The 25,584-nt window shown below is 35.0% G+C and overlaps 3 protein-coding genes across 3 annotated transcripts; 2 read left to right on the top strand and 1 right to left on the bottom strand.

Moving 5' to 3' along the window:
- The first annotated feature begins 4,444 nt into the window (after nucleotides 1-4,444).
- On the top strand, nucleotides 4,445-9,059 carry LOC145897787 (exosome complex component RRP45-like). Its single transcript, XM_082986229.1, has 6 exons — nucleotides 4,445-4,751; nucleotides 6,069-6,292; nucleotides 6,976-7,066; nucleotides 7,435-7,571; nucleotides 8,264-8,394; nucleotides 8,455-9,059. The coding sequence occupies exons 1-6, from the start codon at nucleotides 4,460-4,462 to the stop codon at nucleotides 8,771-8,773; spliced, it is 1,194 nt and encodes a 397-aa protein (XP_082842355.1). The 5' UTR covers nucleotides 4,445-4,459; the 3' UTR covers nucleotides 8,774-9,059.
- LOC145897788 (uncharacterized) lies at nucleotides 8,796-12,745 on the bottom strand. Its single transcript, XM_082986230.1, has 4 exons — nucleotides 12,645-12,745; nucleotides 9,919-10,058; nucleotides 9,760-9,861; nucleotides 8,796-8,928 (listed from the first exon to the last, which is right to left on the bottom strand). The coding sequence occupies exons 1-4, from the start codon at nucleotides 12,732-12,734 to the stop codon at nucleotides 8,838-8,840; spliced, it is 423 nt and encodes a 140-aa protein (XP_082842356.1). The 5' UTR covers nucleotides 12,735-12,745; the 3' UTR covers nucleotides 8,796-8,837.
- A 1,802-nt stretch (nucleotides 12,746-14,547) lies between these two features.
- Nucleotides 14,548-25,282, top strand: LOC145897104 (integrin alpha-6-like). The gene is given in 27 exon segments (XM_082985279.1): nucleotides 14,548-14,661; nucleotides 14,736-14,834; nucleotides 15,145-15,278; nucleotides 15,477-15,556; nucleotides 15,975-16,113; nucleotides 16,236-16,367; nucleotides 16,472-16,576; nucleotides 17,810-17,920; nucleotides 17,983-18,082; nucleotides 18,813-18,932; nucleotides 18,985-19,165; nucleotides 19,277-19,428; nucleotides 19,542-19,673; nucleotides 19,921-20,002; nucleotides 20,058-20,207; nucleotides 20,263-20,418; nucleotides 20,738-21,055; nucleotides 21,117-21,280; nucleotides 21,351-21,508; nucleotides 21,607-21,737; nucleotides 21,807-21,930; nucleotides 22,067-22,125; nucleotides 22,185-22,301; nucleotides 23,096-23,224; nucleotides 23,376-23,474; nucleotides 23,988-24,124; nucleotides 24,317-25,282. Coding segments are annotated over 26 exon segments (3,363 nt in total). The 5' UTR covers nucleotides 14,548-14,578; the 3' UTR covers nucleotides 24,096-24,124; nucleotides 24,317-25,282.
- Nucleotides 25,283-25,584: the final 302 nt, after the last annotated feature.

Raw genomic sequence — 25,584 nt, 5'->3', positions numbered from 1 at the left:
GCGACTTGTGGTTTTTGTGCAAATGGTTTTATTTTCGACGTGTTAGGCGAATGTAACTTTGGAGCATGATGCACAAACTTTGTGTGGTGCCCAGGTGCAGTAAAAATGTATTTTTCGAAATTTTTGATGTTTAAAACAAACTTTCTTTCCTGGATAAGCTAGAATGTTAGAGGCTAGCCAGATTATTTTACAAAAAGAACAATAAAAGATTGTGATTCCTGATAAAATGTCAACAGTACAGAAATTCTAAATAATACGAAGTTTGAGAAATGCGTTTAGCGTAGCTTAGCAACCCAATGAACAAGAACAGACATACCTCTTTGTTCCACCATCGCCTCCTAGTGGTCACAAATATACCACTTGTTGTTTTCGCACTTGAATAATTTTAGCAACAAACAACAGCCGAAATTATAACAAATTTACCATTGTTTATCAACTAGGTTAAGGTAAAGTACTGCGCGATTGTCGCGTTGCAAAACTGACTACAATTACCGTTTATTGTCACATGTGGAGGCAAGCATTCACGCAGAGATGGAAGTCGCCCTGTATACACCCTACCTGTGGAACTATCCGCACTACAGCGAATATGAAAATATGTTGTGCGGATGGCAAACATGGTACTGATGAGCGTGAATGACATTTTTGGTACGCAAAAAAAAACGATATTTCTGTGTATGCAGTGGAAACCAAATGCCACCATGTCTTTGAGAGCTGTGTAGGATCTGTACCAAATATTTTTCAGTCCACCAATTATTTTTCAGGAACGTGCGACCCCCGTCATGCTGTTGAAGTTAGTTAAACAATATTCTCTGTAACATTCTGGCTCTAATAGACAAAGCAAATCGACAAATTTCATCGCGCCGGTTCTCGAAAGATTGAAATTGTTCTTCACGACATTTGGATATTTTGATGCAATATGGGTTTTGTGTCTGATCAGCGAATATAATTTAGCTGATCCTCCTGCGTTAATAAAATTTCATTTGTAATGCAGCAGGCAGTATTCTGTGGTTATAGGCTAGCTATTATTTGTAGTATAGCTCTGCACTAAGCTATAGTGAATGATACGCATGCACAACGATAAGGTTCTCTCTGCAAATCAGGATCCGGATGTAAATGTTCCTGAACAAAATATGTAAGTATTTCCAGTTTATTTGGAAATAATATGAAAAAATCATTTCTTACATCAACGCCACCACATTTTTTTGTTGCGTATACTTTTTGTTCGTTTATAAGGTTTGACATTTAATCCTTTCCTCCATCAAATTGTGGGCCAATGACACTTTCAACCCATGTAATCACGCATTTTGGCACTAATGTCTCATACCAAGAGTAAACCAATGCGTTTATTTCCCGTCAAACGAAACAATCGTACGGCGCAGGGAGTACTAATTCGTTTGCGACAGAAACTTGAACAATGCAACTGGAGTCCGTTTTTGCAAAGCAGCAATGGTGCGGAGGAAATGTTATTTTTGCAAACAAATTAAAAAAATAGCAATCCAATGAACTAAGTATTGCTTGAGGAAATAATGCATGCAAGAGGTTTTTTGTGGTGTGGTAAAATTTGTTTCAATAATTATGTGCTTACAGCTTCCATGTTTGATCGCTTTACGCACGTGTAAGACGAAACTACGGAATACGAGATTTTGTCGTTGTAAAATGGCATGTTTTTATTGTTTGCGGCTTTTTAAAGTTGTTGGTTTATGCATAGAATACTAAAACATGGAATGGAAACTCCGCTGAAAGTGCGCCGTCACGCATGAGTAACACTTTACGCGAAATGAAAAATGCATTGGGTTAAATGCGATTTTGGTGTTTTTTAAGGGGCTTAAAAACCCATTAAATAGAACAAAATTTAAAACTTTTTTAAAAAAACAAGAAGTTTGGTCCCTCGTCTTTTGAAATATGTGGACGATTTTGAATAAATCGTGTCGCATCATTTTTTACGGCGATTTGCTGTCTACTGCCTTTTGGGTCAAAATATCAACAAATAATTGCGCGCTTTTGCTGTTTGCAGGCAGTGGAAGGCAAAATCGAGTAATATTATCAACCACTATGCTTGTTATGTAAAATCAACTACTTGCTTATTATGTTTTTTCTAGGACAGTATCTCTGCACACAGTAATGCGGTTGTTTGGGAATATTTATTTTGCAAAAACAGGGCATTTGACAAACAGATGACAAACGATAGTATTGCTGCTTTTTTCTACAATTTCTGTATCTTGATGAAGATGGAGAGGAAGATATTATAATAACCCAAATTATTAAAATCAGGAAAAACCTCGCCAACACCATGTTCATACTGCTGAGTGCAAATGTTGCCAGTAAAGTCCAACACAAAACAACATTTTTGTGCATAATATAGGTTTGAAAAAGTTAAGCCTTGACAAAATATATGTTGATTGCTTGCAAATACTCAAGGGCAGTGGGAATACTTCCAATATAAACCAACGATAATTTGTTTTTACGTGTTTGCATACGAGCAAATTCTGAAAACTTTCATCTTTTTCTTCAACATGACATGTTTCTCTCAGAAGCATTTTAATACATATCTAAATCAAATTCTGTTGTGTTTTACTTAAAACTAATCTGCGAAGAAAAAAATGACTAGTGAAAAAGGTTATTTTTAATATATAAAGGTCCAATTTGGCTGAAACAAAAGGCAATTATGTTTAGTTTAACAAAACATACATATTTTCAACTGTGTCATGAGCATTCAACCAAATGTTATGATAAGGGTAAAAAAATATACTTCTGTTATGTGTGCAATAGTTTGACAAAAATAATTTCCATCAAATTTGATTTGTTTTCTTCTCAGGGATATTGGACTAATCAACACTTAACGTCGAACTTTCGGACAAAAATGCCAATATACAACCATATATTTACAATGAAATCAAATAGAAAACTCAGTGATGTGTGGGAAAAATGTATAAAATAGATTACTAGTACAACAAAAGCAGGTTCATTAATATTCACAGAGCATCGGGCTCATATGTGGCATGAATTGCTCAAAACCAATGGAATATAAAAAATGACACAAGAATTTATTTGATTATGTCAATATTTTTTAGATAGTTACCACTATTTATTTATTATTTAATATTATTTGCAGAAAAGATGAAAAACGGCCAGATTTAAGTATGGTTAAACAAGTAAATACAATCTTTAAAATTAAACAGCAAAATTTGGCCCCATGTTATCTGGTTTACAAAGGCTACAATCTCACATTTTGGGCCAAAAACTACTTCATGTAGTACTGCACTATCTCTCCAACATATGTCTTTACAAAAAGAGGAGTTATGAAACATTTTGATACATATCCAATAATGACTGCAAAAATGTGACCTCTGAGTCAGACTGTTTTGTTCATATATTAGGTTTCTGAATCCCATGATTGCTTTTTAGGCAGATATGCAAATCTAAAACATTACGTCATCACTTGTATGACGTAATTACATGTCTTACGTCATCTTTGAGGTTGACGCGAAGACGTATTAACAATTTTTTAGTCTGTAAGGTGACTTGTAACACACGGTCAAAAAGTGCATTATAGCGCGTCATAATTAAAATCATCCACATATTTTAAAAGATTAAGGATGAAACTACTTAAATTACATTTAAATAAATTCTTGTGGTTACATTAACTTAGAGTTTTTCCCCGCCGAAAAACGCCAAAATCGCATTTAACCCAATGCATTTTTCATTTTGCGTAAAGTGTTACTCATGCGTGACGGCGCACTTTCAGCGGAGTTTCCATTCCATGTTTTAGTATTCTATGGTTTATGTTATGCCCTAAATTCATCGAATATTGTAACGTTATTTCTATGTATTTATTCTCCTTGCATTTTTAACGCCATGGTCAGAACCAAACGTAAAAAAAAACGTAACAACGGTAAGTTAAAGCTACCTGGTGCGACAATTCACAAACAGTTGCCGAAAATCACAGCTCAGTCAGAGTAAAATTGTGCTGCTTTTGGGCTTGTTTCAGAAATTCCTTGTTTGAGCTAGTTTTGACTAGGCGTTGGGCGGTTTTAGAAAATTTTACCTTCCAACATTGGTTCCCCATGCAAGAGCCTGTTCTCAGTGCCCTGTCACGTTGTGTTACATTTCTCGGAGGCATGAAATGCGGGGTAAAGATATGTGTTGGTGCTAATTTTGTTCTTTGTTGAAGTATGTTTACCTTGCAAAGCAGGTCAGGTTTACCATACCATACTTATTTTGCTAAGTTTTTTTCATCAAACATGCATTGTTAGTGATGTGACATGTAACAGATGTTTTTAGGTAGACCAGTGCGACTAAAATGTTAATTGATCAGTGTGCCTTCAATCTAAACTAGTCAATATCAGTATACACAAGTACATTAGTGTTTATGTGATTTACTAGAAATAAGCTTTAATCTGTTTCAATATGGTTTTAATAATAATTTATTCATTTTTATAGGCTGAATTCTTATGTAAAAATGCCCATGAAAGAAACAACCTTATCAAAACTAGAACATGAATTTGTAGTTTCTGCACTGCAATGCAGTAAAAGGTGTGATGGCCGGAGTATTTCAGATTCAAGAGATGGAACAATAACTTTTGGCATGGATTATGGGTGTTGTACAGTAAATCTCGGAGAAACTAAAGTTTTGGCTCAAGTTTCCGCAGAAATGGAACGACCTCGTGAGAGTAGACCGAATGAAGGTTCTGTGCATATCCACATAGAAATGTCAACAATGGCATCATCATACTTTGATCCAACAAAACCTGGTAATATGTAAAATGTGTGATAATTCATGTGTAAATGCTCTATTCAAAACAAAAAGTTCCATTTTAGTTCATTTATGATCTACATTGATAAAAGCCATTAAATTGTTTTAACATTAAAATTCCATTGATGCAAAAACAGAAAACTTTATTCATACATTTTTTAATCTTAAATATTCAACCTGACAAAACCTTGCAGAAAAAAGACAGCTTTCCTGGATACATTGTAAAATTAATTTTGGCAGTTGGATGATAAAAAATTATGATGAGTTTTATTCTACAAACACTTTAATCTAACGGTACCAAATTAATGTATTTAGACTGACGTTGCAATATGAAGTTGAAGCTGTTTTGCCAATTGTCAAATATGCTTCTTTGTTTTAGTTATGTAAACCCACAAAATTAGCTTATACTTTGTTGCACCCATCATAACTATAATACATTTCGCTCCAAGTGAAACATTATTTATTATGTTTTGTACATTTGTCCTGAAAAAAAAAACAGCGACAACAGTCTGTAGCATTAGCAGCAGTTTGATACCGTTACCTGTGAAAAAGCACAAAAACTTAGCTGTTGTATCACACAACCATATTATGCTGCAGTAAATATTCGCGCACGAATCTAGCCCATTTTGCGGGTTCACACAAATATCAAAATTGTGCCGATATTTGGCGAATATGTTTGGATTTGGGTTTGCCTTTGCACATCCCTAACAGAAATATCCAGGTTTTTTAAAATGGATGGTCGAAATTTGTTTGAGACTTCCCCAGTTTTGTGCTGTATATTAAGGTTAATTGTGGTCGAGCACATCGTCACATAAACATTGCGAAGTGCTACGGAACACTCGTTGCAAGTTTTTGTGGTAGTACTGTGGTTTTATTACTAGTAATTTGAAAGGCCTTGAATAAATTTGTAACTAAAGAAGGGATTTAATGTGTCTTTGTACATTTGCGTCTGCAGTTTTTCTTTAGTCAAACTTTCGTCCTTAGATTAACAAATAATGGCAGTATGGTGTGTTCTGTGACAATGCTCTGTCTTTGGAAACAATGACTAGTTTAAAGCAAAACTGTCAAAAAAGGGGTGTCTGGGACTCTGTACCCCTTGGATCTTATGCCTATATACATATATCATAAAATCCAAAGGAGAACAAAATCATACAATCCAAGATATATATGTACATATATGTGCAAAAAAAGCCATAATATTGCAAAGCTATATGTACATGTTTTTGGATTTTATGATTTTTGTTCTCCTGTTATATGTGGTGTATGTTACGAGTTACTGATTGAAAAACTGTCCAAATTATTTATTTTTACCCAGGTGAATTAGGAATTGAAATCCAACGTGTTCTTGAAAGATCACTGATCTCCTCAAGATGTTTGGATTTAGAAGAACTTTGCATTCGAGTTGGTGAACGATGTTGGGCTGTACATGTTTATCTTCATGTTTTGTGCTGTGATGGTAACATTTTAGACTGTGCTAGTATTGCTGCAATCACAAGCCTAAAACATTTTAAAAGGCCGGAAGTATCAGTAGAAGGACAGGTAAGAGCAGCACACTGTCTGTAGTTTTGTTTCTTTAGTGTGGCACTATATATATTTTTCCACATTGCCTAATTTTGAAATAATGCAGGAAAACAAACTCCTGATATTTACCAGTAGCAAGCATTTTTTTCAAAAGAAATAAAAGCTGCTTCCTTAAAATTTCTGGGCAATAAAACTCCTGTTTGAAATCCATACTGCTATTTTGCTGTTCTTGTTTATGTATGCAAACATGATATTTAGTGATTTCATGTCAAATTTTGACCAAACTTGGTGGTCAGGGAAACCTTACATGCACTTGGTGCATATAGCTATAATATACCCAGGGTCTATGCTACTTATTTTAATGCTAAATTGCATGGTATATAAATGTCTGAAAAAAACTCAAAATGTCTGAAATTATTCAGCAACATGAGTATGTTGGGTCACTCTATAGGCCCATAAAGTGGTTTAATTAAAACTGCTGTGAAAAAATTAGATGTCTTTGAAGCACAAGGTCACAGAACATATTTCATTGGAGAAACTCACTGGCCTGATATATTCAAATTAGGTGGTTAAATCCAAAAAAGTCAATATTTGTGTACATGTGTAACAGACTAAAAGTTTTTTGGACAAGTTTCCTTTTATTTGTAAACTTTGTTTTTGAACGTGAAATTCTATTTTGATGTAACATGTTGTTATGTCAGTGTGTAGTGGTCCATAAAATGGAGGAAAAGAATCCACGTTCACTTGTGATGCACCATATGCCATTTTGTACAACTCTTGGTTTTTTTAAAGGTAAGCTTTAATATAAATGGTCTAAAAAATATTGTTCATGGACTAAATGGTGACTACTTTTTTTTGCTTAATTGTTTTTTTGTAGTTTAAGAATAGTAGAGGACATTGTGCTACTTATGTTTCTAGTTTTATTTTTTGTTTATATTATCAATTCAAGTATAGCTTTGTGTAATTTATGCAATATTAGTATTTGAAGAAACTTGTGATGCCCTTAGCAGGCAAAATTAATTTTTTCAATAATTTTATTGAACTTCAATCTGAAACATCAAACAATTGAGACATAAAGAATATGTCCAATGTGGTCTTTTATTATTGGGTTGGGTTTTGTGGTATATAAAAAAAAATACAAAAATAAATTTTCTGTACAGAAACTGGTACTTTGCTAGTTGATCCAACACGATTAGAAGAAAAGGTAATGGATGGAAAATTAATAATTTCTATAAACAAACACAAGGAAGTGTGCTGCATTCAGATTTGTGGTCAAGTTCACATATCTAAAGAACAAGTATGTTTACCTTACTTTTATTTCAGCAATTCTTTTGGAAATATTTGTTTAGGTTTGAATGGTGCTTTTATAGTTAAATAAAAAATACATACAAATCCGGTTTATTGCATAACCGTTTTGCCATGCTTTATTATGCAGTTATCAGTAACATTGGTGACAGAGGTGCTGATTTACACTTTTCCAGCTAAAATAACATTGTTGTATTGCTAATTTACGACAGGAGAGATGCTTTCTCTCTCTTTTGTGATAAAGTTTGCCTCAAAGCAAATATGTTGTAGTGCCATCAACACATATATTTCTGTGGATTTTGTGAAACTTTGTTTGGTACAAACTGTTTTGCAATACAAGCACCCACAAGTGATCATAAGATGACTGTGACAGTTAACAAGACATAAAATCACAACAAAACTAATCCTATTGTTTTTCAACAAAAAATAAACCAGATTATGTGATTAACCAGATGTGTATTACATGAGAACACAAATTTAACACAAGATTCATGGTTTATTTACTGTTGGTTAAACCATTTCTATTTGGGATATAAAGATGATCCCTAACAAGATAAAAGTGTTTTTTATTAAGCTACTTGTTTAACTAAACAGATTCTTAAACTGTGATCAACTGAATGCAGTGATCTGTGCTTTGTCAGATAGATACCAGTTTATGACTGTCCAATATTTATTTGTTTGTAGATACTGCACAGCACAAATGTGGCATACCTTAAAGCCATTAAATTATCTGAGTTTGTTAATGATGCACTAGCGGAGGACTTAACTTGTAAATTGGCAGGTGAAAAAAAGTCTTCCATGTCACTTTCCAAGAGGTGAGCTTTACATGCATTGAACAAGGATGTGGTGCAAAATAAAAAAAACTCTATTTTCAGTTGCTTCAAAAATATCCTAGTCCACAATGAGAAGTTTCATGAAGACATCAAGGAAACACGCTTGAAGAATCCTGTAAAACGTTTAGACATGTCCCCAACGAACATTGAACCACCCAAGTGGTTAATAAAGCACGAAAGTAAAAGTGTTAGTCTTGGTGAAGGCTTGGCAAATACATGGGGGGAAAAAGGTTCACCATTTCTCAAGACATTGAAGTTGTCGGATTCTCCTAGCTCTTGTTCAAGCACTGAAGAAAATGATACAGATGACGAAAAAATTACATTACAGCCAAAAGATGTTGGATTCTTCCAGCAAATATAAGTTATTTAGTGTCATACCAAGTGTGACATTTTATTATTTTTTATTTCGGTATACTGCAAACTTCCTATTTGTCTTGCGGAATTATTAAATGGCAGCTGTCCAGAAGTGTATCTGAGCTAGATGTTCCTATGCCTTGTTCTTCATCATTATCCAACCTGGAAAAAATGTTACATTTTATTCAAAACTATCTTTTTCCTAAAAAGGAATTTTGTAAATGTTGTTTGGGACGCATATTGGTATTTCTATGAAAATAAGATTCGGTGGCGGGAAATGCCCACCATGTAGACCGTTGTCACAATGGAAAGGACACGTCACACAGCAAACCAGTGATGCTTGGGGCTTAATTTTTCGGTTCATTGAGCGCACATGCGTGTGTTGTTGTCATGGCGAATTTTAGGGTGTTTTGGGCTATTTTAACGGAGCGCAAAATTCAGGCTGTATTTGTGGAAAATTGAATCGTTTAAGTAGTCGATCATTTACATTTTTTGTAAATTCCAACTCTTCTCTATGCAATAGCATCAAATTTAGTAGCTGAAAAAGTGCCAAAGCCCATCAACGGTCACTGGGAAACAAGCGTAACAGTCGCTAGATGCATTACAGCAGAGGGCCTTGAAAACAGGATTTCTCCAATTTAATACCTATATAGGTCCTTTAGAGATAAATATTTCCTTTCAAAGATTAAAATGCGATCTTTGCTTAAATGTTACTGTGAAAAGCAGCTAAAATGAAATGACTTAGTCATATCACGCCATCACAACGGGTTAGTAAAAAAACGTTAAACGAAGTTGTTCTGATGCTTCTGGCAGCATCATTTGACTCTCCGAGTACTCTCTGCATTTAACCGAAAACAGATTTTATTAGAAATATTCCTGTGCCAAACAGTAAGTATGGCAAGTAGTGGAAAGTTTACGATATGGGACGTCGAGATGTTATTCACCGAGCTTGTATCGATTTGCAAGGCTTTCCAAATCATTTTTGCAACTTACATAGACTGGAAAGATTGTGATTTGTGAACACTGATTTCTTTCAGCGGATAATCCGAGTCTTCACTTTCACGACCACAATCTTCCAATGTCTGGGCTAAACGTCTGCAAGAAAGGAGTTTTGAAAGGTTTTATCAGCAAACGGAACTAGCGAATCATTACGGATCCAAGGTTTCTTTGACCGTATGATGATGTTTTGTACACTTGATAAGTTTGGGTTGTTGAAATTCCTTCATTATGTTTATGCACGCGTCACTTTTGTGAAGTTTCCGCGATTCATCGATGTCCTTCATTGTGTTCAACTAAAAATTTTGATATGTGAATTGCCGCCTTTTTACTCAAAAAGTCGCAAAATGTCATCACTGGTTTGGTTTCAACCTAAACGCAGGCATTCCCAACCTTCATCTTCGTTGCACACAAAATTAGCCGGCGTATAAAAAAAAAAAAACATTTTATGGAATTTCCAATATTTTCAGTTGATTTTAAAAATTAAATTAATTTCGACTTTTCCGCACAAACATTTTGGCCGTTTTCTGGTGTCTAGTTGTAGTACAGAAAATAATTTATATATATACGGGATTTAACTCTACGTAAAACTGGTGATGGAGGCCAGCAACAATCGAGAAATCAAACCGCTTAATTAGAACGCAAGATAAACGGTTTTGTTGGATACTTGCCCAGAGAACGCAAAGCGTTGTCAGTTGTTAAGTTTTGGCAGCTACACTGCATAGACAGTACGACACCTTAGTAACATGGGCTTTCCTAAAATTCACAAGCCAGACATGCCTACAGTTTCTTTTATTGGCTCTCCCAGCTACATGCTTACCTAGTACCTCTCAAGAATCATTTCCCCATTGGTTGCCACCAGCCCCTATCATGTCACGAACTCGCGTGCGTTTGCAGAAGAAGTAAGAAGTTTGGAAATAGCGGAAAGGGAATGATGGCGTCATTTGACGCCGTCTCCTTGTTCACAAATGTTCCGTTTAAGACGGTTACAAGTGGACGAAAATCTTGCGCATGCTACTGTCTCCTTTACCAACAGGTGTTTGGCACGGCGATGGGTTTCCCCATTTCCTTTGTTATTGCCAATGTGGTAATGGAGACGATCAAAAACAAGGCGCTTGCAACATTTGCACATCCTTCCAAGTTTTTGGAGACTCTACGTTGATGACACATTTTGTATTATTGATGTATTGGTATTCCTTCCTTGCCCACCTAAACGGCACAGAAGATTCCATAAAGTTCACTCTAGAGGAGAAAATTAGTAAAAAACTACCATTCTTGGATATGGACATGTACCGGAGCATGGACGGCAAAATCGACACCAGTGCCTACCGGAAGCCGACTCACACAAACAGATACCTTTCATTCCGCTCGGCACATCCAATACAACACAAAAGGGCGGTTGTGAGATCCGCTGCGAGAAAACTCCTATCCTTCGTGGATATTAGGTGAAAGATCGGCCAATACACCAAAAGAACCGACGCCAATTTGCGGCACGGTCGTTCTTCCATATGGCACCACACTAACACTTTACAGCGAATGTTGACCGACTAAATTTTTTTGTGGTCTACATTAATCCCCATAGAACACACCGCAGCTTATTGTTGCACACGATTGCATTGGAAGCAGCGGCACCCAAGATAGTGGTTTATTCGATTCCATGTGGAAGGGCGAGGGTGTCTACATCGGGAAAACCGGAAGAATATTAAAAACTAGAGTAAAGAATCACCGCCGCGATGTTGCACCGAAAGACGCAACTAAGACAGCATAGGCCAAACATTCTGCCTTACACGGCCACTGAATTGCCTTCGACAAGACCAAGGTTCTGGAGAGGGAGGTGAATCACACTTAGCGCCCCTTTCTGGAAGCGCTCCATATGTCCAAGGACAATCTCCGTATATTTCCCGGTGCTGTTGTTTCCCGTATTTTCTCACTTATTCACATGATTTTATAAGCGGTGTTAGCGGCCCTCTTTTTCGTGTTTTTACGGTTCTTGATGCTTGGTTGTGTGCTGCAGCATTACCCTGAGGAAGCCTAGCTGAATAGCAGTCGGAACGTCAATGAATAAAAGTGTATGTTTAATTGCACCAGAAGAACAGATTAATCAAAATACAATATGCCTGGCGTGAACGCATGTTTCTTTTGTGCATCGGAAAATTACATGTGGCATCAGTTATACGGCAGTGTGTTTGGGTATTGAACAAAGGTCATCGAGGTAATGTGCTTTTTTGGCCCTGCACCAGGAGTAGGATTGCATTGGTGTTTTTAGATTTAACTTGCGGCGGAAGTCTCTGTGAAGTTTGGAAGAAGATTACGAATAGACCCGTAGACTGGTTTATTGTGAGAAAGGAAAGGGTGATATGTGGCAGTTTGTTTATGCCTACGTTGACCTGATGGGCGAATCTTTTTTAATATATCTGTTTTTGAAGACTATTTTGTATATTTTTAATTGTATTTCGTTGCACTGTAGGTCTTGTTTAATTCGTATTATATTTGTCCAACCAATTTTTCCGAGCCTCCGATTGACCGCAGCGTTAGATTTGTTTCAAGCCTAAAACTGTGTAATCGGTAGGTGTATGGTGTTCACAAATTATTTATTGTAACCTATGTAAACAATACATCACGTGACCGGATGTGACCGTACCCACTATCCTATTCGATTCGACTCGCAGAGAAAAAATATTAAAATTCACTAACGTCAGCTCAAAGAATTGTATGAAAAAAATTGTCAATAGGACATAACTCAAAGAAAAATATACGTAGGCTATTCCATGGTTGACCCTTTCACGCCGCAATGATTGGGTCTTATGGTGAACAATTCAATCTATTTGAGCATGTGATTGCGCAACGAACAACGAAGAAAAGGCTTTACAAAACAATCTTACTGGCAAAGAACTTCTGCGTGTTAAATTTCTATCTTCAGTTGCTATGGACAAAACAGGAACACTCGACCGGCGAGACCTTCCATTGAACATTTTCGGTGAATATTTCGTAACTTACCACTACTCCAGAATCATGCAGATCTATTCATTTTTCTTTTCACTTCCCTAAAAAGCAATGGCAACGTAACACGTGTGTATTGTGACGTAAAAATAGGCTACATTTTAATTAGGAGTGATTTGATTTTAAAGGCTTGCACTTGTATACAATAGATGCATTGTTCTGCACATTACATGAATTTTTGAAGGTTAATATTTTGCGTGGAAAGCTTTCCGCCAACATTTACTAATTGCAACATAATTTATTTACCAACTTTATTACTAAAAAGTAATTAGTATGAACATTCAATTCCAAGCTGTTAGTCCAAGCTTTTTGATACTTTAACGTCCTGCTGAAAAAATCAATGTTTTCAAAATCAAAGTCCTCAAAATATTTACAAAGCTGAATTGCTCTCCCGAACTACATGAAACGGTATTTTTGGTGAAAGCGATGAAAGTATTTAGCAAAATAGAGCGTGTGAGATTTCTACAAACGTAGAAGTCGAACCATTGTTAAACCATTGTTATCTTAGTGGAAAGAAAATAAATATTTAGAAATATCGCCATGCATGAATACATTTAGTATCGCATATGAATAGGAACATCATGCAAGTCAGACGACACTACTCCGAATTTATACCCGGCTATGTTAAAAGATCTTGAAATCCTCTGGAAGATTTTTCTTTGGATTTATTTGAAAAAAATGTTGTGTTACCAAAACCGTGTAAAGACTGCTATTCAGTGTTTGCTTGTTTAAGCTGTTAAGTTTGCTCGTTTGTTTAAGTTTACAAGCTAATAAAGTAAGTGTAAGGCAGTGGTTCCCAACCTTTTGTGGTTGGTGACCCCCTACATTGATTTAAACTAACTTGCGATCCCACCTACCATTTTTTTCCCAACAGCAATATCAATCAAAGTGCATTTTACAGTATATCATTTATTGGCAACCACTTTGCTCCATAAGACGGCTGACTTGCAACTCCATAGCCAAGTTTGAAATCCGTAGTTGAGTATTTGACAACGCTAAAATCTAAAAAAACTACCTCCCAAGTCTAATTTCTGACGTTTCAAACCGGCTTCATTACGTTTGAAGAATTCCTAATCTTTTTTTCACGTGTTGGAGGTGCATGGTGTGTAAATGGCGGTTTAATTTAGACGGCTTGATTTAGCACTGCACCACGTTGCACAAGACACACGGAGGCTTTTCAGTGCAAGTGCAGATTATGCGGGTAAATCCAAACTTCAAATATTCTTCAACATATTTACGCTTCTTCTCCATGACCAGAGTTAAAGAAAAACACTGCACCTTGATATCTCACTACTACTTACAACTGAACGCCCTAAACTGCTTTTTGATACTTTCATTGTGGATGACAATAATTGCTGTGTTGTTTCAATAACAATGCCTGTGCACAATGTTAGTGGCACATAGCCTACTGCTTATCGTCCCTGACGAGACAAAGCGATAGTAGGCCCAACTAATGTGTTGTAACAAGTTATAAAAACATCACATATCTGTCGCGACCCACAGATAGCCTTCCCGCGACCCCCAGTTTGGGAAACACTGGTGTAAGGTATCAAGCAATATTATAAACTTTTTTTAATTAAATTCTACTTAAACTTTTGCGCATTCACGCATGACAACTAAATTAATTTATTTATGAAACATAGAAATGACAGTGGTGTTCGTATGAATGCCACTCCTATTTGTACAAAAGAAGCAGCATAGCAGTACAGTAGTCGTGATAAATCAGGCTTCGTGTTGTAGATGTACTCACATTATTTGACGATTTGTTTCTGTATTTGTAGAAACAGCTCTGTTAATAAACCATTTTAAACTTGTCATGGATGGTTATTTTAAGATATACGTCGTATATGCTTTATTCAATATAGTGGTTCCAACTTTTTCGTTTAACTTGGAGGAACGGTAAGTCATGTTCACCAGTTTTAATAAAAAGTTTGGTATATTTTCATTTGAAATAACCCTACGTTTGTTTCTAGACTACCCATTGTCAAAAAAGGCCCAAAAGGAAGTTTGTTTGGGATCTCTGTCACTCAACATCATGTGTTAGAAAAAACAAACAGTTTAGAAAATGTGGTGTAAGTAATAAAGTATACCTGCAACATCTTAAGTTGTTTATTCTTCACACATTCCATGAATTGTGGTTTCAAGATATTTTAATATACTTGCCTTCATTTCCTAATACAATGTTAGTGATTTCCTGTATTGTTTCCTATCTGTGTTATTAAATTGGTTTTTGATTTACATTGCTCTAACACATTCTGTTTTTGTTTTCTAATAGTTATCTAAACGTTTGTAACGGCACTAATGCATAAACTTGCAATACTCAAAATTATTAGCTGTGCTGTTTGTATATTTATTTCTGTAACATGGCAAATTTTATTTCAGAATGCTTGTCGGAGCACCAAATGCTGATGCCCAATATTTTCATAGCAAAGACTCATACAAACCAGGAGCACTGTACAAGTGCAATGTTTCACCATCAGCAGATGATTGTCAAGTTATTCAAATTGATAACGCAGGTTACATATTTATTTCCAGTTTGGCTCAACTCTATTAGCATAACAATAGAAACTACCTAATGCCAAATCCTTCCTTTATGCAAATTAAATATTGCTTTTAAGTCTCTGGTTAAAAATCGTCGGGAACAGGCATTTATTTGGACTTTTTTCATTTATAATAAAATCTGGATTGTTTGTTAACATTGTGATTTTTTGTAGTTAATACACTTGAAGTTAACAACTCAAATCAGTGGTTGGGTGTGGTTGTGAAGAGACAAAAACCAGGAGGGAAAGTTGCGGTAAAGTTGTTTCCTTTGATGTAATTGTTGTGATAAGGTATATGTAGAGGCTATGTAAGTGATTCTCAAACCTAGGCAGAACAGAAGCTAAAAAACTTGACCTGATTTAATTTTCCTTTTTGGATAAAGTGACATTGTTTATTCAGTTTTCAAGTCATTTTTTATATGTTTAAACATTTGTACTTAAATACTTTTGATAGTTAGGTCACAGAATTACATATATTTTAACCTTTCTGAATATAGTCTAGTAAATGTTGTATGATTCACATGTTAAACATAGCTTGCTTGTTGCTGATATTAAATTGTTGCATGAAGTATTTAATCAGTATGTATTCCAGAGTACTAATATAATTGTGCTTTTAGCAAGGTATGTTTCCGATCAGTGCTATTCAACTTTGTCAACCAATTTCTTACATAGGTGTGTGCACCTCGCTATACTCTGCGTGGTGGTGGTAGTAGTAGGGGAATTATCTGGGAGGCTGAACTTGGACGATGCTATGTGCTAGAAAGCAACTTGCAAGTGAGCAAGTTTCGAGGAGACTGGACACCCTGCATAGGTTTAGCTAAATATTTAAATTTTTTTTTTTTTTTGTTTAAAATTTTTTTTTAAATATTCTGTTTGTCTTGTTCATTACACCATGTGTGCTTTTACAGAATACAAACTTATTGATTTTTCCAGGAAAGTTAGATCCAAAAGGATCATACTCACATGAATGGTATGGATACTGTCAAGCTGGCATGTCAGTGGAATTTGCCAACAATGAAGATGAAGACATTGTATTTGGCATGCCTGGACCATTCCATTGGACAGGTGAGTGTGGCTTAATCAGATAGAAAATTTTGCAAATGTTTGATTGTACTTATTTTAAATTTGTGTTTAAACCACACATGTTTTAAATATTTTGAATAATGTAGGTGCAATAAACTCCAATGAGATGAACCCAAATGAGTTTTTTCCTGTCAGTTTATGGAGCAAAGATGACCCGACACGGGGCAACATTCCCCAAAATAGCTACCTGGGTACTTAACGAGATGTTTAAAACCATCTGACCTAATTGGCAATCACACAACATGTCTCTGTAAAGATATTTGGGAAATTAAATGTCACAAAAAAACCTTCTTTATACAACAGCTTGACTATGTCACGCTTAGGAGCCTTTAGTAGTGGGAGGCATTTACAAATTTTTAGATACAAACTTTTTAGCTTTTTTGTATAAAATGATGTGTCCACATGCATCATCTTAAAGGCATGATTCACACAATAAGAACAAACAATGTTGATTGGTTCACTGGGAGCAATCAAGCTTGGATACCTGAAACGTCACTGAGACTATATGGGCAACCAGTTTCTCAAAACTCCTACCTTGGTATGATAATGAAATGGTCACCATGCATACTGCACACAACTCTACATCATTTTGAACTTAAATTCAACAAATTTCGCCTGTGTCCAACAATTTGGTGATTGTTGAACACTGTGCATGTTGATAATGATCAAAACAATGCATGTATTAAATTTTTTGTACAGTCTCACAAATGTAGGGTTATATGTACTCCTAAAACAGATTTCAGTAAAGTTTGTATTTTAAAAAAAAATTATGCTTTATATTAACTTTTTGTAAGAATTCTTTCTATATTTGTAAAGGTTGAAATTTGTTAAATTATTAGACAATTGTATGTCGCTAAAAGTGCCGTCAGTATCTTATTCAAATAGAATCAACAGGAACAATTCTTTCCAAACCTAAATGTAGTTGATATAGTATGATTGATATTTTGCATGATTCATTTACTGTGCTCTGCACTTTGTCCCAAATAAAGTCTGGTTCTCACAGTTAGTGAAAAAATCTAATTTCACTGCAATACTTCTGTGGGATGTAGTATTTTCCTCCTTCAACCAATATTCTTTGAAACAATACCAAATGACACTTGTGGGAATAGGGACTGTTTCAGATGTGCAGTCACATCCTAGTCATGCTTGAACTAAATGTTTTTTGGGTACTTGCCATTCATTCATTTGTATCATTACACAGACATGTTGTATGTTATTCATGCATCACATTGGTTGCATTTGTGAACTTTGTAAACATTTGTTTTGAAATAGTTTTTATTACTCAAGATATTAAATATGAAACTTTTTTGTGGTAATTGCTAAGATAAGGGTTTAGAGCCTTTGACTTTCAGTTTTTCATAATTAAGAGCTATTGTTATCTACTATTTTTCCATTTACTGTATACTAACATATGTACATATAAGGTTTTTCACTTGCCACTGGAAATGTGTCAGGAAATTTTATCAACTTTGTGGCTGGAGCACCTCGTGCCAATGACACCGGAATTGTTGTAATATTTGAAAAAATGGAAGAAGGTATAAAGCTTAACAAAAATTACTGTGGTATCTTACATGACCATTTAAATGATGTTGTGCAGATGTATCAAAGTCATTACTGGAGAGAGAAACGTTAAAAGGTGAAAAGTTGGCTTCAGCTTTTGGATATGATGTACAAATTATTGATGTAAATGGTGACAGGTTCGTATTATTCTGAATGCAAACTTTAGTATATACACACAAGTGTTTCTTTGGTTTCCCTATTTTTAAATTTTTTTTGTGTGCTTCTAGACAACTAATAATTATTTGAATATACAAACTTTGTATTGTTGATTGGTGGTTTTTAGGATCATAAAAACTTCACAAACTGTTAAAATTATATTGGTTGGTTTTAGAGTTTCAAAGATAAAAGTGTTCTGTTTCTCTATTAAATTAAATTAGTAAAATGCAGTCTTTTGTCACAAATTCATAAAATGACACCCAATGCCTTAAAGTGTTACAAATAAATATCCCAACTAAAAACCTCACAAATATCACTAAACAAACACCATGTATATACAACGTTCTGATATCACTTGCTATGAACATTGCAACTTAATCAATACCTAAGTGGGTTGCAGGGAGATTTACAATTACTGAAATCTTACTGGGGGATGTTCAGAGTTGTAGAATTTTAAACAGATCACAGAAAAATACTGATTTTAATTCCTTGTTAACTCACCTTTTACTCAGATTTTCAAAAATTTGTGTTTTACTGCAAGCAACATTTAGTGTACAAATGGATTAACATTGTGGCTTTACAAACTATGTTGACATTTAAACAATCAAACAAATGTGCATTTGTGGTTTTTATAATTTTTATTTTTTGTTATTCAATCGTGCAATTTATTTCATGGTAATGTTAAAGTTTTCTAATTGATAATTTTAACAGCCGTGAAGATTTGCTTGTTGGTGCACCACAGTATTACGACAAGGAGAACAAAAGGGGTGGAGCTGTATACATTTATATCAACAAGGGCCTTGATAGAATTGGTCCAACACCGACTCAAGTGTATGAATGTTTATCACACGATTCATAGTTGAAACTAACTAGACATTTTCAGACTTTATGGTGAGGTTGATTCCTCATTTGGAAACTCAATAACTAACCTGGGTGATATTAACATGGATGGTGCCAATGATATTGCTATCGGTGCTCCAGGCCATGATGAAGGAAGAGGGGCTGTTTATATATACCACGGCAATAGCGATCCTAATGAAGGGATATATACCAATCCTGTTCAAGTAAGTTTTAAAACATTTTATTATTGGACTCTCAACCTACCAGTGTTAATATACTTAAGTTTGTAAGCATGTATGTTGCATTGAAGGTGTTAGTAAAACTTTTGACTGCAGGTAATTTATGGCAAAAACTTGACAAAAAGTGGAAAAATCAATTACAACATGACTAGTTTTGGCTACTCCGTAAATGGTGGTTTGGATATGGATCTGAATGGTTATCCTGATCTGATGGTTGGATCTCTTTCAGACACTGCAGTTTTATACAGGCAAGTAAACCAAACAAGCTTTCTTTGTTGATAATAAACAAGGGTAAAATTAATGTACATTAACTTTTAAAACAGTTGGGGAAACCACCGTTTACCTTGTATGTTGTTGATAGATCTCGTCCCATTGTAAATGTGCAATCATCACTGACGGCTTCTGTAAAAAAGATTGTTATTAATCCTGATGGAAATACTGACAGCATTGAATATGTGAGCCCAACAAATGGCAAAACATACAAGCTTGGAACGTAAATAACTGGATTTCTAATTATATCTATATTTATCAACATATATATTTGTTACACTGTTTTGTGTTTTTTGTAAAACACTTTTATAAAACATTACAATTTCTAGAAAATAATTCATCATCTTCATTCAGTTTAACTTAATATCTGTATTTTGTGTGATATTGGAAGTTACAACATATCGTTAAGCCTATTCAAAATCATATTGCCTTCTGGATTTTCCAGTGGAAAATACTTTTGTTTGTGGTAGGTACAACATCACTGTGTGTATGAACTACACTTCATCCCCCACAACTTTTGATGAGTCTGTGGCAATAAGCTATTCAATTAAGGTTTGTTATCACATTGTTGTTTGTTGGCCATTGCCAGATAACAACTGTTTCACAGCTTGATGTAACTCGGTTAAACAATGGTTTACTTCCTCGTGTTACATTTGCACCCCTGGATTATCAGCAGGGGATTATGACAGGAAATCTTACTCTTTATCCACAATCTCAGAGGAAATCAGCATGCAACGAAATGCCCGTTTACTTGGTGGTAATTATTAGTAAACCAAATATGTTATTATCTGTATTAATCTCTGCATTCATAGAATGATGTTCAAGACAAACTATCACCTATTGACATATATATGGAGTTTGATGTTCCAACATCAAGTCCTCCTGTTGAAACTGCTGAAGGGGGTTTGGTATCATTTAGCTCCATTCCAATTTTAAACACTGAGATCACGAACAGCGCAACTACTTTGGTACAGCACAAGTTTCCTTTCGTGCTGATTATATATATTGGTTATTGTGTAGTAAAAAGTTAAATTACAAAACAATTTAAACCTAAAGCATTTTTCTTTTATCATTAATTTACCTTGAAAATACAGAGACTGGCCCATAGTGCTGAAAAATTTACATGTTTTATTTATTTAAGAAACTTTGGAAAAATTGTTGCCATCATTAGTTTTAAACTGAATAAATAACACATGTTAATGTTTCAGAACTATGTGCCAGTCTCTTTATTCTCAGAATTATAGGTAAATCCTTTATTAGTTTTCCTTAATTTAGCTTGATTTGCAGGTAAACATCTCCAAGGATTGTGGTCCAGATGAAATTTGTAAAAGTAATCTTCAAATGCAAGCCCAGTATGTTGTACTTCAGGAGGATGGTGGATGGTATGAACGTTCAAATTCACTTTAGTTGTTTTACGTTTGTTTATGATATACCTCTGAACAATTTAGGACATTGTCAGATCCTTATTTGTTTGTTGGTCTGGAGAAGGAAATTGGTCTTAATATTTCCATTACCAACTACAATGCAGAAGACGCGCACCAAGCCAGACTAAAAATTATTCTTCCACCCTTTTTGCAATACATTGGCCTTGAAACCAGTACCACAGTATGTAAAATTGGTATAACACATGAGCTAATTATATCCAATATATGTAAAAAATTACCAGGCTGCACCAATTTCATGCACAACAACAAAAAATGCATCCATAGTGATGTGTTTTCTTGGAAACCCTTTCCGAACCAACAGTGTGCTCAAAACTATTGTGCGATTTGAAAATGATGAACGCTTGTATTCCAAGAATGAGTTCCAGATTTTAACCCAACTGCTAACGTAAGTGACATCATCTTTACCTGCGACGTAACTATCCTTCAAAAATAAAACTTTCAATATTGTTCTACAGTTCAAGTACACAACCGGGTTTAAACAAATTGACTGCCCATCGTGCATTGGTTCGAGTTCGTGCACATATCAAAATAGAGGGATATCCTTCTATTGATCAAGTACAATTTGGTGGAAAAGTTGTTGGTGAATCATCTGTAAAGAAGCCAGAAGATGCAGGTACCAAATATGCACAAAGTTTCCCCCCCCCCCCCCTTATGTTCTTTTAATTATTTCTCGGAGCAAACCATGTCTTTTTGTTATCTCTGTTTATTTAGGTCTTTACATTGGACATACTTACGAAATACAAAATTCTGGCACAAGTGATGTGTCCGATGTGTTTGTAAATATTAGTTGGCCACAGTTAATTGACAATGGAAAGTGGCTGTTTTATTTGCTTGGGACTGAGGTATAGTAAATTAAAAACAATTTACATTTTTGTAAAAATATTCTCATACATGACTATGATATTTTTTAGATAACTGGACCGGGCAAAACAAATGAGACTTACTGCGATGTCCCCAAAGAAACCAATCCGTTACATCTTCATTATAACCCACTTTCGGTTAACTCAGCTACTAGAAAAAAGCGTCAGGCAGAAGGTACTTACAGATAATTAAACAAAATCTAGATTTCTAGTTTCTCACAACTCAAGGCCAAATTTGATATAATGTGTCAACTCTTAGAAAATTTAAAGTTAGGAAAGTAATTTTTCACACAATTGTTTAAATCTTGTAGAAAACCCACAGGAGGTGAAGACTGTTGACAAGAAAACTACTTCCACAAGTGAAATTCTGGTAAGTAAAATCAAACAAAAAAATAAAATACAGAAATCAAGCAAAAATTTCTCCTTTAGAAATGTGATGGCTTGGCAAAATGTGTTCAATTTACTTGTTCACTTGGTACATTGGCAACCCAGAAAGAGGTTTTCATTAAACTGAATGCTGTTGTATGGAACAGCACATTTTTAGAAGTGAGTACCACCTAATCATTGTCTCTATTCAATTTGTAACAATAAGTATTGGTTGAATTAGTTACTTTTTGCATATCAAGAAATGGAACAAAGTAACCAATATAGGCCAATCATAAGGCTTGCATCACACAAATAGGTTCTAGCATATTTTCATCTATGAGTTGATTTAAATAGTACAAGTACAAAATCAGTAACATGTTGACTTATTTCTTTTTTGTTACAACATCCTGAACTATCAGCAAAGTTTACAATATTCCATTTTATTACTGTCATGTTATTACCCATGATAATGAAAATGTGAGACAAGAATATGGCCAAGCTCAATAAGTAATAAATCACAACTCAAAACCTTGACTTTCTTCAATTTTATAAGTGGCCAAAATACATTCCATGAGAATTAAAACCTTTTAAAATGAATTAGCTGAAAAACTTTATAACACCACATTGCTTTTTCCTGAGACTGTTTATTATGGTAGACTTAATTCTACAAAGTTTTGGTTGTGATGCAGGACTTTTTGCCCATATCCAGTGTTGCAATCAAATATTGCATTATAACCAACAAATGGTACTGATAAAGAACTAAGCAAAACCTGTAAGCTCAAATTTAGAAATAAGCACATTTATATTTTTTGGACATTGTTTGCTTGAAAATAAGCACAAACCTTAGATATAGGCACAGAACGGGTTAAAAAAACCTTGCATATATTGCTACATGTTGGTTGGTTATAATGGCATAGTAAATGTATTGCAATTTGGTTTGTTACCACAACTTAAGTTAAAAAAAAAATTTGCAGGAATATTATGGAGTTGCAGAGATTCGAGTTTTTTCAAATGCAAGTGTTTCAATTAATCGTGGAAACATTTTGTATGCTCAGACTTCTGTTTTAACATATCAAGTTTCAACAAGCATATTGTCAGAAAAGGTAGTTTATGTGATTTTGTATAAACGTGGAAGTAATGTTTTTTCTGAGTGATTGTCTTTGATGATTCCATAACTGCCTCAGATACTGATAATCCAGTTGTAAGCAAAACATGCCAATATCCATGATTAAAAATTACATCTCTACTTACCAGGTAATTCCGTTAGATCAGGAAGTTACATGGTGGATCATTGCTATTGCTACATTGGCTGGAGTTATTCTGCTTGTGATTATTGTTTTGGTTTTGTGGCGGGTATGTTTAACCATATTTATCAAAATATTTTATACACAACTTTTATTTTTTATTTGACTAGATAGAAATATAATTTATCCATTGGATAGGGAATGAAAGACAATCTAAATACATGCAGTTAATTTCTATGGCCATATTAGCTTATCCTTGTATAGTGAATGACATTTTTTTAAATAATTGTCTGCAATTCCTATACAAATTAAATGTGCAATCACTGCATCTTTTAAACTAATCACAGGCATGAATTACCACAGTAACTTCATTGTGAATTGTGAAGGAATGTTAAATATTATAAAAAATGCTTTCTTGTATTTTTGACCACATTTGCCTTTTTTAAGCGAAACTTTAACACAATTAATCAAAACCACACATAAATTACCACAAAAAAAATTAAAAGTTTTTTAACACAAACTTGGCAGGACTTAACAAGTCTGTGAAGAGGGAACTTCTATAAATAGAAACCATTTTTCCAAGTTGCATGTTTTTTGTGTCTAAATTTTGTTACGCAATTAGTGTGGTTTCTTCAAACGACGCCGTGATTTCGGGGATTTTCACAAAGCACGTCGACACAAGCAAGCGTCGAAGAAGGCTGACGAGCAATCTGATCTAATGCAATATTAATTAGCACTTGTGATGTCTGAGTGATCGCGGTAATTATATTTAGGGTGTTTTCGTTTTCTGATGGTACTTTTTTTGTAGCAAACGTGTGCCGTAAGTTTTGCTATGCACTTGCTTGCTTGTTTGGTTTGGATAATGTTGTGCATGGACCCAGACACATTGCACCGTCTTTGTGTGTGTGTACTGCTTTGATAGATTTACTTGAAAGTCTATTTTCTACGAAGGTTGGATTCTTTGAACGTCGTCGGTTCACCCGGGATCTCCCCACACACAAAGCAAAAAAATCTAAAAATGTGAAAACCGATAAAGCGATCAGTCAACGAATATTGCAGCATCAGACTTCATGGCAAGTCTACTCCGACTAACGCTAGGTCGGCTTATTAAACTTAGTTAAATATTCAAACACGAAATTGATGCGCTTCGCTTGGTCTGTGTTTATTTGTTTAAAGTCGGGAGTGAGATTAAGAAGCAAACAAAGTAATGCTTTGGTTATCGTGTCTAAACCTCCCTGATATTTTTACTAATGTCCATGTTGCTGTGCATGTTACTGTCTCAATACACAAACGTGCATGACCCGCCACTTGCATTTGTATCTTTTTACAATTTGTGTTTCTCCGCTTTTCTGTAATTTTGCATTTCATATTCGATAGGTGGATTTTGTTCAATCCTTGTGTTGTGTTTAAACCCAATCACGGTTTTGAAATGGAACTATTTTTCAAAATGTGCAGTATTATGTTTTTCTTTTTTTGGTTGTGTAAACTATTTTGTTGGAACTTTCGATCACTAACTTATCCATTGTTAGAAATAAGATTAACAAACCATATTTAACTTTATCAAAAATGCTTCACCGCAATTTGTGGTCGAGTTTTACATAAAACTTTTCAAGTACAATTAAATACAGTTCATTAGCAAACGCGTGTCACGGCAACAGAATCCACCGGACGTTTCACATTATATTGTTGGACTTTCTCATGGCCAGATTTTTGCGCTCCACTGTATTATTTTTTATAAGATGGTGGTTTTATTGCGCAAGGAAACTCGATTCGGAAATAAATTTGATCTGGGATGTTCGTAGCAGTGTAGATGGCCTGTAGTATGTGACAAATAATAAACCTAACATCATGCGTTGCTGTATTTTTGAGCGTCTTTGTTATTGTGTAATGAATACTGCCATTAAAATTGGTTTTCCCACGCAAGCTTGTGGCGTCCTGTTTCAATTTTGTGTTGTTGTTTGGGTTAAAACTGCACGCTTGTGGTTGGTAAGTGTGTGCCGAGGGCAACACCTCCGCACTTGCGCCACTTTTCTTTTTCAGGCATGGGTGGGACTGCCACATAGTTGATGACGCGCCGGTGGTGTAGACAACACAACCATCATGACTGACGCCATTTGTCGGCGACCTTGGGTGGGAAAGTTGTGACCCTATTTGCCACCCATCCAAATGCATTAGCACCAATTTACTGTACAAATAATGTGTTTTTTGCCCCCATTTGC

This window comes from Ascidia mentula, chromosome 4 (assembly GCF_947561715.1).
Source record: "Ascidia mentula chromosome 4, kaAscMent1.1, whole genome shotgun sequence".
NCBI classification, from domain to species: Eukaryota; Metazoa; Chordata; class Ascidiacea; order Phlebobranchia; family Ascidiidae; genus Ascidia; species Ascidia mentula.
Note: the sequence above shows the minus strand (reverse complement) of the source record. Positions and strands in the feature narration are given on the sequence as shown.

Bases quoted from the DNA above. Each gene is read 5' to 3' on its own strand.
- LOC145897787 (XM_082986229.1), top strand. From the start codon at position 4,460: ATGCCCATGAAAGAAACAACCTTATCAAAACTAGAACATGAATTTGTA. The intron at 6,293-6,975 runs GTAAGAGCAGCA...TTGTTATGTCAG, and splicing joins AAGTATCAGTAGAAGGACAG to TGTGTAGTGGTCCATAAAAT. The intron at 7,572-8,263 runs GTATGTTTACCT...ATTTGTTTGTAG, and splicing joins TTCACATATCTAAAGAACAA to ATACTGCACAGCACAAATGT.
- LOC145897788 (XM_082986230.1), bottom strand. From the start codon at position 12,734: ATGTTCAATGGAAGGTCTCGCCGGTCGAGTGTTCCTGTTTTGTCCATA. The intron at 9,862-9,918 runs GTAATGATTCGC...CCTTTCTTGCAG, and splicing joins GTCAAAGAAACCTTGGATCC to ACGTTTAGCCCAGACATTGG. The intron at 8,929-9,759 runs GTAAGTTGCAAA...CATTTTTTCCAG, and splicing joins TCACAATCTTTCCAGTCTAT to GTTGGATAATGATGAAGAAC.